Source organism: Triticum aestivum, chromosome 2A, assembly GCF_018294505.1.
Source record: "Triticum aestivum cultivar Chinese Spring chromosome 2A, IWGSC CS RefSeq v2.1, whole genome shotgun sequence".
Lineage (NCBI taxonomy): Eukaryota > Viridiplantae > Streptophyta > Magnoliopsida > Poales > Poaceae > Triticum > Triticum aestivum.
Genome location: NC_057797.1, coordinates 785,604,190 through 785,615,298, shown reverse-complemented (window position 1 = coordinate 785,615,298; position 11,109 = coordinate 785,604,190). Strand labels below are relative to the sequence as shown.

General features: G+C 47.9%; 1 protein-coding gene across 1 annotated transcript; it reads left to right on the top strand.

Annotated features, from left to right (window-relative positions):
* The first annotated feature begins 3,304 nt into the window (after positions 1-3,304).
* LOC123186780 (uncharacterized) lies at positions 3,305-5,015 on the top strand. Its single transcript, XM_044598484.1, has 3 exons — positions 3,305-3,577; positions 3,758-3,987; positions 4,375-5,015. The coding sequence occupies exons 1-3, from the start codon at positions 3,313-3,315 to the stop codon at positions 4,996-4,998; spliced, it is 1,119 nt and encodes a 372-aa protein (XP_044454419.1). The 5' UTR covers positions 3,305-3,312; the 3' UTR covers positions 4,999-5,015.
* Positions 5,016-11,109: the final 6,094 nt, after the last annotated feature.

Below are 11,109 nucleotides of genomic sequence, written 5' to 3'. Positions count from 1 at the left end.
GAACATGTAGCTCGCTGCGGGTTGCGGATGAGTGCAGATATTGTGGCATCCTACGCCACTTGGGGTCTGGATTTCCATGACAAGAAGAGGGAGGAGGCACACCTGGCTCAGGCGGAGGGCACGAATGATGAGAACCAAACCTTCCTCATGGCGTAGGTGTGCACAATCACTGACGACCACGACATCACCGATGACTATGTCAACCTCGTTGAGGAACATGCCAAGGTTCACGTCGGACGTACTAAGGAGGAGTACGACTCCAAGTGGTACTTGGACATGGGTACCTCCAACCACTTGTCCGCCAATGATGCATGCTTCAACGAGCTTGACCGCCGCGTCGTCGCCGGCACGGTGAAATTCAGCGACGGCTCGGTCGTGGCGATCCACGTGCGTAACCTCGTGCTCTTCATCGATTGCAATGGTGGGCACTACATACCCTCGCACACGTGTTTTGTGCAGGGGTGCTGGTGTGCGTGCGAGGAGTTAGGGAAGGAAGAAAGTTTCGGCAGGCCGGCCGACGCCTAACAGACGCCATTATAATGTTTTTCTTATAATTTTATTTATTTTAAAAGTTTAAGAAATCGACTAAACCCTAAGAAAAAACTCAAAGGGACTTGAGAATTGAGAATTAAAGAAAAGACAATCTATGAGCACTAACTAACCGATGAATATTTCTGAAAAAAAAACTAACCGATTGCTAACGAAAGAAAAAACAAAGGATAAGTCGGAGAGCGAATAAGTCGGAGAGCGAATAAGGGAAGGGCAACAATAGGCGCCGGCGGACCGGCCCAAATTTCGGCCGGTCCGCACGCGCACGTTGGATCAAGACGTGTCATTAGATTTTCTCGTCTGTTTGACCTGAAGCTTTGACCTGAACGTAGGCAAACAAAACAAAAACAAAAAAACCCCGCACAGTTCGCCGGACGAACGTGCCGCTCGCGCTCGTCGGCCACCGGCACCCGCCGGCGCTCGTCGGCCACCGGCACCCGCTGGCGCTCGTCTTCGACTAGCCGTGCCGCCTGCACACGCCCAAAACCACGCTCCATGTTGGATCTATAACGCTAAGAGTGTACGTCGTACGTGCAAAGCTAGCGTGCAAGCAAGCAGGCAAGCAGCTTAACCGATCTATAGTAGCACATGCACGATGAGCTAGCTTCAACTGGATTCGCGTCGGGAAACTCTAGGTGGAAGCTCTCGTAAACAGACTTGGGCTAGCTACAATAAAATCACGCGATGGTTGAAACTTTTTTGCACGCCGGTCGTAGCTTCTGGGCTAGTCGGTGGTACCTTTTTTGTTGCCGGTTGCAGCTTCCGTGCTCGACGGTTGTAGCTTTTTCTCATCACCGGTCGTAGCTTCCATGCTCGCTCACAGCTTTTTTCATGTCGGGTTGTAGCTATGAACTGCACGGTTGCAGCTTCACCATCGCTGCTGTAGCATTGGTCTTCGCCAGTTGCAGCACCCGCCGACGCCGGTTGCAGCTTCCGTGGAAACTAGAGCCTTTATGTAGTTTTTTTTCATTGCCTATCTTTGGTTGAAGCTTTTTTCATCTACGGTTGAAGCTTTTTCTATCAATGGTTGTAACTTTTTCTGTTGCGCACTGTCCGGTTGAAGCTTTTTTCATCTATGGTCGCACCTTTTTTCGCTGCATAGTGCCTGATTGAAGCTTTTTCATATACGGTTGAACCTTTTTCTGCCAATGGTTGCAGCACTGGCCGGCTTCAGCCATAGCCGGTTGATGTTTTTTCATGGACGGTTGTTACTTTCTCACGTGCCAGTTTCAGCTTTCCGGTTGCATAGATCTGGTTGCAGCACACACGCAGCAAAAAGCAACGCCGATTTCAGCAAAAATTGCCACATATTCCAGCAAAAGATCTGTCCAGTTGTAGCATCGGCAGGGGAACAGTTTGAGGTGCGTGAGAAAGGAGATGCTTGCAGCCTAACGAGAGAGGAAAGAAGCAACGAGGCAATAGGAAGAAGGAAGCGAAAAAATAAAGATTTATGTAGCAGAAAAATAACGAGAGATGTAGCAGATTTTGTCAACGATTGTAGCAAAATCCAACGACAGCTGCAACAAGAATTGTCCTTGTTGTCGTCCCAGGTTGCATCTCTGGCATTAATTTATGTAGCAAATTTTCTCATCGATTGTAGCAAAATTGAACGACAGTTGCAACAAAAATTGTTGTCCTTGTCGTCGCGTCCTAGCTCCACCATGAGGCGATGCAGCAAAAATTGTCACTGGTTCCAGCACGCCACGACGTTGGTCCAACACACAATCACCACAGTCACAACACGCAGCACCCCACCGGCCCTCGAGCTAACAGCGCCATCATGATGTGGGCATGGCCATGGTCGCCACGGTCACAACATAGCCGACAAACGGATGCAGCTTCATCGGGTTGTTGTTGCAGCTCTTTCCCCAACCCACCTCGAAGCTTCAGCGAGCAGTTGGTGAAAGATAAAGCTTTGAAGACGACCTGGGTGCGCTCCTTGATTTTTTTTTTTTTGAGCAACCAGTGCGCTCCTCGTGTGAAGAAGATACGAGGAAGGCTGAACAAGCGGCTGTACGTGCTGGGCCACGGGCACGTGATGGGCCAAGAAAGAGAAAGCCAGCGATGCAAACATGGATCGGGAGATGTTGAGCCGTGGATGACTACACGATCGAGCGGTGCGTGCGCGACCGGCCGAAGCTTCGGCCGATCCGCCGGTACCCAACGTTTCCCATAAGGGAAGTGGCGGAGAACGAGTCCAGCAAGGGGACGGAGTATGAGAGGAGACTTAGGAAAGATCTCAAGAGTCTCAGGAAGGCTCGGTACAGACTCGAGATGCTGAGCGAGTCCGCCAAGGACCCGGCGACGCGGAGGGCACTCTTGCATCAGCAGCAGGCAGTCTTGTCCGACGAGCAACGACTCCTCAGGATGAAGGGGCAGTCCGGGATGGAGGTTGACTCCGATTCTGGCGATGAGATGGGCAGAGATTCGGAGGAGCACCAGTCCCTAAGTATGGAGCCCCAATTTGGAATCAGCAAGGGGACGGTGAGGGATTCCAGCAAGGAGCCGGCTGGCGGCATGGAGATTGGGCAGATGCCGAACGACGACTTGGTTGTTGCTCTTTCTGGCCACCTTGGGATGTTTAGGAGGGAGATCTCGTTTCTGATGAGAGAAGTCACGTCCAGGGGGTTGTTGCCTGCTGGAAAGAAAAAGGTTTCTCAAGAGCAGATTTCCAACTTGTCCGTCCAGTTCAAGGAGATGTTCACGCAACAGGTCAAGGAGGTGAATTTGCCTTACCTAGGTTCCAAGACTGGGGAGGAGGTAATGGATTTTCTCTTAGTCGAGACGCAGCAGCTGCTCTTCCGCTTCACCTCTCTCGCATCCACTCTAAAAACATTCAGAGTCCCCATCTCATCGGAGAAGGTTGAAAAGCTGCGCCGCATATCCACTGCACTTGTGGGCATATCGGAGCTTATAAAGAGCCACAAATCTGCTGCTCAAAAGGACGTTGAAGATTGTTTGGACCGTGACGGCTGGGAGGCTACGTGGGGCAGCCGGACCGGAAGAAACGGTGGATTTGATGACATAAGTAAGCAAAAAAAAAAACTGTTTTCTACTCTCTTTACTTGGGCCTCAGTTAATAAATGCAACTCCGTCTTTGTATATCACTGCAAAAAAAAAATTGTTCTTTTATACGCATAGATTTGTATTTGCTAAATTTAGTAGCATATTTTCTAACAGTCCGCAATCATTTTACTTTGTTCTGCAGCAACATTGAGTTCTATGCACTTCACGGCCTCCACGCCCGAAAACTTCCGGTTCCCTTCCGTAGCTGGTCCTGCCTTGCAAGTATACTCGATCAAACTGGTTGATCTCAATCCTAATCTGAGCTGGCCTCTTGATGTCTACGGCGTGGTCGCCGCACGGGACGATCTTGACCACAACCGCAACATTCTCTTCTGCCGTTCAGGGGAAAACTGCCAAAGAATTAAGCAAGAGGTATGTATAATGTCTATCTTCTCGTCTATTTTTTGACTGGTCTGTTTGTTCAAGTGTACGGTAGCCAGTGTTCAAGAAAGCACACTATAAACACAAAGCAGAAGCTGCTTGTTCTAAATCTAAATTCAAAACTTTGTATTATAGCAGCAAAGATTACTAGGATCTGTTTGGGAACTCTTCCCTTCATATTTTGGCCAAATTATGGCCATGTGCTTTCTCTGTTAGGCTATGATCTGTTTGAGAACTCTTTCCTTCATATTATTGCCAGATTATGGCCATGTGATGTCTCTGCTAGGCTATGTCTAGTTAAACTGAACTGCATTTTAGTTGTTATTTTGCTTGATGTGTCACTGACAATGATGACAATGATGAAAATTATGCGTGCAGGACCCCTTTTTGCACTTGACTGGCCCATCTCGTGCAATTGTGGCTGACGAGCCTGTTTTCTTTCAAATTGAATTAAAATTGAAATATGGAGCGCAGTTCAAAGATACAGCATTGTTCACTGCCTATCAAAGGTACCGCCCCATGAAGCGGTATGACATCATGCTGATCAATAGCCGCTGTTGTACAGCAGAGATAAGTCTTGAGCGATTTGCTCCATCAATCCAGGCCACAATTGTTGGTGTTCGTGTGGTTGAAGGGGAGTCTTTTAACTATGGATGCAAAGTTTCTTGCTTCTTTTTTCCTGTTGAAGCATTGTTGGGAAGCGCCGTGGAAGTTGTTTTGCTTGACTGCAGTGGTGAAAGGATGCATGCTGGATTAGATGGGTATCTTCCTTTGTCAAGAAATGTGATGTCAGTGGGATTGCAGGGCACACTCCGAGTTGTCATAGGAGCATACTCAAAGTCCAAACCCAGTATCTCTCGAATAAATCACGTTGACTTTCCTGTCCAGCAGTGTCAAACAACTATGCTTAAGTGTCATGTTGGCAGCTCCAAAGTGGAGATAGTTGTCGCTTGGTCTCGTCTTGTCATGGACAATCATAATCTTGTACTCGACGGCTATTGAAGGTGTGTGGAGTGGCAGTGACTTAGTCTTTTACCTCGATTTGTGAGCTTAGCTTAGACTTGATTAATAGACTGTGCCATTTTTATGTTGCTTAATATGCATTTTTAATGTGCAGGTCCTAGCGGGTGATCTAATGGAGGAAAGGTATGCTATTAATTTGGTCCATTTTCTATCGTGACAGATGGAAAACTAATGAGCCGATCCATTTTCTACCAATTCTGACCCTTCTACCGTGTGTTCCTCGCCGCCAACTGTTCGTTGTCTAGCCCTAAAAAAAATGTCTGTTGGCTCATAATTCGGAACAGGGCACGGATTTGATCCTAAGCAATTTATGTCTACAACACACATGACTGGCACTGCCACGTACAAATGGGACATGAAGATTTAGATGCACATCAACCCTCATTCAGTCTAAAATACATGTACCAAATCAGTCCCGTTAAGCCATACAGAGCAAATTCCAGCATCAAATTATTTGTCCACACAGGGATTAAGGGATCATTACAGCACAAATAACACACGCATGTTCACATGCAAGTACTTTTACTCTAAAATGTTAGTTTCAGGATGCCATTGCTGTCAAATTTCAATAAACAACTCGGTTGCCCAGGTTGGAATTACGCCCAACAACTCAGCATACAAGATAACAAAGAACCCTTTGCAATGCACAACTGGAGGGAATTCGATTCCTACTGTCTAACTATTTGGCATCAGTGCTGACTCTTTGTAAAACTCAAGCCCCTGCACCCAGTCTCTATTTAGCCAGCTTTTGTACAATTGTTTCTCCAGTGACCCTCTACACTCGCAGCGAGTAGGTTTGCGTGGTTGCTTCAGAATATTTCCCCAGGCAGGTAGTTTGCTTGTTTCTTTGTCATTGTCTTGTCACATATTGTGCAGAACCTTGTCCTCATTCTAAGCATTTCGTATGGGGTCTTCTCTCTACTTGCGGTTGGTTTCCCAATCTCTTTCCTTTTTGCGGGTGCCCTGTTCTAAGCTAACCTGTTTCCAGGCATAAAAACTGAAAGGTTGTCTCCACTAACTGCAGCTGCTGGTTTAACTTTAGTGCCGCGCTGTATTACTTCTTTATCCAGCTGCACCATTGCTCCATTTTCTGCTAGACGATCTTCCAGTCCTGGTCCATCTCTTGTTTCAGCATATGGTTGCATTTCCGCAATATTAGAATTGAACAAGGCGATGAGCAGATCATAAGCATTGGTACTAGTGTCACCGAGTCAAACCAACTCTCCATTGCGTGCATATACATGCTTAAGTGTCCATAATAAGAGAAGAGGCTAGGATCCATGTTATCCCTCTGGGAATGGGAAAGGTGTGCCAAGAGAATGTCGCGAGCATCTTTGGTCCACCGTTTTACTATACGGTATATGCTTAGCTGGAATTTCCTTGACACGGATGAAGTCAAGCACCTGTAATGAACAACGAAGTGCAGGTTGGCAGTTTTGGAACATCAAACTTAAAAATGCCACTGGTGCCTTAAGCACATGGCTGCAAAGCAAGCCCATGTGTGAAATTGAAATTGACCACATTCACAATCAAACTCTTCCGCATTTCCATGCATGTTTACCTTGTATGATACCTTCCAGCGACTACTGACGCGATATGCAAAATTTGTGGCTTCTTACAGCATTGGAGGCAGCATCGACAGGATCATCGCCGAGCTCCGCTACACCGCCCCGTCCGGAGCCTGACTAGCGCTATTGTTTTATGTATGGGTTTGTTGTGCTGTGCCCTCAGCAAGACTTATTTATTTTTACTTGTCGCACTTGCCTCTTGAACTTTGGATCCTTCTGTTGTCGGTGCAATTTGGATCCTGAACTTTAGATGTTGTTGTGTTGTCGGTGCACCTTGGATCTTTAACTTTGGATGCTGAACTTTAGATGCTGTTGTGTTGTCGGTGCACCTTGGATCTTGAACTTTGGATGCTGAACTTTAGATGCTGTTCTGTTGTCGGTGCACTTTGGATCTTGAACTTTGGATGTTGTTGTGTTGTCGGTTCTGTTGCTTTATACTCTTGAACTCTGAATGTTGTTCTGTTGTCGACGCTGATCCCCAGTATGTATTGAACGTAACTTTTGTGCTTGTCAACCTCCTCCATTTTGATGGGTGCCCAAATTATTCAAACATGGCCATGTATTTCTGCATGTTGTTCAATGGCCAGGCTTGCTGTCATTAACTACCAGCGAGCTACCCATACTTTTCCTCTGATTTCTCTGTCAAACTGAAGCGTCATGTACTAGCTCAAGTAGAGTAGGCCTCCCCCGAAGAGCAAAACTAGTCTGCAAGCAACAGGGTGAAGGAACTCTGCTACTACTGCGTCCCGTCTGGATGAACGCGGACCCCGGCCGGCCGGCGCACGAAGAGGAAGTGCGGCATGGCGGCGACGTGAACGGATGCCATCACTTACAACCTGTTGATGACACGATCTGCTCCGGTAGGGGACACGATCTCCACCTGCAGCTTGTCGTCCACCAGCTCAGCTCGGTGACGCTGCTGTCCTGCCAGGGTGCTGCAGTTTCTTCGCTTCCAATGACGGCGGCGCCGCCCACTGGTCAACTTGGCCATCGAGTATCTGAAATCCACCAATCGTCTGTGTCGTGTCGCGTCGATGGCGAGCTCGTCTCGTCTCGTCGTGGATTCGATGTGCAGGCCGACAACGGGCAGCTAGTGTCGTTGGCCAAGTTGATCAGTGGGCACATGTCATGGATGTGGGCATGTGGCCGTAATTGATCATCCACCAATCGTACGTACTCGAGCCTCACTAAGACCACCTTCCCTTCTTGTTGTAACGCCGAGTGGGAGTGAATAGCAAAAAACTACCACATTACGGGTCATCGTTCTAAAAAACTACCGCTTTTTTAATCTTTTTAAAAAACTACCACAAAATTGTTCTGCTGTTCCAAAAAACCCAAATGACCATCTGACTTAAAATTAATCACGTTTATGACAGGTCGGGCCCGCTCCTAAACAGACCGTTTGTTGACTGTTTGTTTGACCGTTAACTTACAGCTGGGTCCCACATGTAAGTAATCTCTTTCTCTCTCCCTTATCTCTCTTCTCTCCCCTCCCTCTCTCCCTTATCTCTCAATCCCGAGCGCCACGGCCGGCGGAGCCACGGCCGCCGCCGCCGCCTGGTCCGGCCACCACCACACCATGGGGAGGGCCTCCGAGCCGGCCACCACCACGGCCGGCGCAGCCACGGCCGCCGCCGCCAGGGCCGACCACCACCATGCCATGGGGAGCGCCTCCGGGCCGGCCACCACCACGGCGGGCGCAGCCATGGCCTCCGCCGCCAGGGCCGACCACCACCACGCCAGGGACGCGCCGCCGCCTGCTTAGGTCCGCCCGCCGCTGGCCTTGAGCAGCCGCCCCGCCGCTGGCCGCGAGATCGAGCACAGGTGGGAAGCAACCAGGGAGCTCGGGCGGTTCCAGCCCGCCGCGGCTGCTGCTCCCCGCCGGCCACGGCCGGAGATGGACGGCCCTGACGAGCTCGTCGGCGTGGTGCTGGCCGGCTCCGGCGACGAGCTCCACGGGAGGACGGGATTGCTTTTTTTAAAAAAATCAGGGACCCGATTGCTTTTATATTTTGTTTCAGGGACCTATTTGCTAAATAGATACTTAGGCCCCACCTGTCATAAACTGTCAATGGTCAAACTAACGGTCAAATCAAACAGTCAACCTGACGAGTGGACCTGAGCTGTCATAATAACGTTTAAAGTTAACCAAAGTAGTCATCAGTGCGGCATGGTAGTTTTTTGGAACAGCAAAACAATTTTGTGGTAGTTTTTTGAAAATATTAAAAAAGCGGTAGGTTTTTTGGAACGATGACTCGTAATGTGGTAGTTTTTTGCTATTCACTCCGCCGAGTGGTGATTTAGAGTTAATTCCATTATTTATTTTTTGCCTCCTCTTTTGTCCTTTTTGACAGGCGAAATTCATCCATAGTACCCCATTTGACACTACTAGGGAAAAGCCTAGCAGCAGCGCGGGTTTTGGGCCTATTAGTAGCGCGGGTACCCGCGCTACTAATAAGGCGCTACAGCTAACTTATAGCAGTAGCGCGGGTGCAACCCGCGCTACAGCTAACTTATAGCAGTAGCGTGGGTAGAAACCCGCGCTACTACTAATCTGTAATCTCCGAATTTTTTTTAATTTTTTTGAATTTTTTTTTTGAATTTTTTCCCCTAATTTTCAAATTTCTGAATTATTTTAACCTCAAATCTCTAATCACCCCTCATCGCTGCTCAATTTAATCTCTAATCACCCCTCATCATTCCAAATCATCTAACTTCCCGGATGGTCACCCATCCTCTCACTACTCCAGCCTGAGCACGCTTAACTTCCGGGTTCTATTCTCCCTCGTTTCCAAGTCTGCACTTGTTGTTTTCCTGACAATAGTAAGATGTCAATCCTATTAACCTCAGGAATTTAGCTTGAGCATGAAGTCACACATTTCACTGTTTGAGTTTGAAACTATTGTTCTAAAAAATTAGTAACACTAATATTTCTTGAATAATTAGTTTGACCATAGTTTGACCACAGTTTGACCAGATTTGAACACAGTTTGACCATAGTTTGACCAGATTTGACCAAAATTCAAAAAACTAAAATAATTATTTAGTAACACCAATATTCTTGAATAATTAGTTTGACCATAGTTTGACCAGATTTAGCAAAAATTAAAAAAAAACTGATTTTTTTTGAATTTTTTTGCCCCCAGATCTTAAAAGCCCCGTAACTTTTTTTCTGTTAGGCTTTTGAGGATTTTAAAAATGTTTAACGGGGTTCCCCCGATTAAATTCGGATGTAACTTTTCGAGTAGATGATTTTTCATATAAAAAACTTTTTCATCCGAGTTCGTATGCAAAAGTTATGGCCATTTTACAAATTTCCAGAGAGATTTTGCAAATAAAGTCGAAATTCATATTTGTAAATTTTCCCAACAACTAGACCACATATCACATGGGAAACTTATTTTCTTTTATTTTTTTGACATTTTTATCATTTTCTTTTATTTTTTTAAAACTGAAAAGGCGGTCCACGGGGGGGGGGGGGGTAGACTTTGACAAATAGGCCATAACCCGCACTACTACTATGACAGATGATTAGCAGTAGCGCGGGTTTTTAACCCACGCTACTACTAAGTTGATAGCAGTAGCGCGGGTTAGTAGTAGCGAGGGTTAAAAACCCGCGCTACTGCTATCAACTTAGTAGTAGCGAGGGTTAAAAACCCGCGCTACTACTATGGCATATCCCGGGGGGCACGGTAGAGACCGCTTAGTAGTAGCGAGGGTTACAAACCCGCGCTGCTGCTATCAACTTAGTAGTAGCGAGGTTTAAAAACCTACGCTGCTAGTAAGTAGCAGTAGCAAGGGTTTTTAACCCTCGCTCCTGCTAAGATTCTGTGTATAGCCTTTTCCCTAGTAGTGTGAGCTGACAAACGGCAGGCAGGCAGGCAGACGGATCTCCAACCAAGTTGAATCTTGAACGGAGCACCTCAATGCAGTGCTAAGCTCAACCTGAACATGTGTTGTGGAGGCCGAGCATCAGGCAGGCCGGAATCCTGACCGCCCGTCCGCGCTTGGGATCCGAGCTGGCCCTGTATTCACGCATGCTCCCCCCTCCCCCCTAGAGCCTTTCCAGCGCGTGTATTCTGGGCTAGCATTGGTGGCAAAATTTCGTGTTTTGATCCTTGTTGTATATCAATTCAGGATCTGACCCCGGTTGAAAACAATTTTGGGATTTGACCCTTTTTCTTACCGCCAGGGGTGCTGGCGGTAGGGTTAGACATCCTACCGCCAGGGATCTAATCCACGTCAGCACTTGGAGACGACCACCGTCCCCCTCCGCCGCACCCAACCACCAGGGTCCCTGGCGGTAGGCTGTCTAACCCTACCGCCAGCACCCCTGGCGGTAGGGTGCGAGCAGTTATTTCGCCCGACCCCGTGCCCCTGCCCATCTCGCCACCCCTCCTCCTCCCCCGTCGGTAGTTTCTTCTTTCCCCCCTCGCCCCTCTCTCCCTCTCTCATCTCCTCCACTCCCCCCTCGGATCTTCACCGTTTCTTCATCGTTTTTGCGGATCGAGATGGCCCCGGA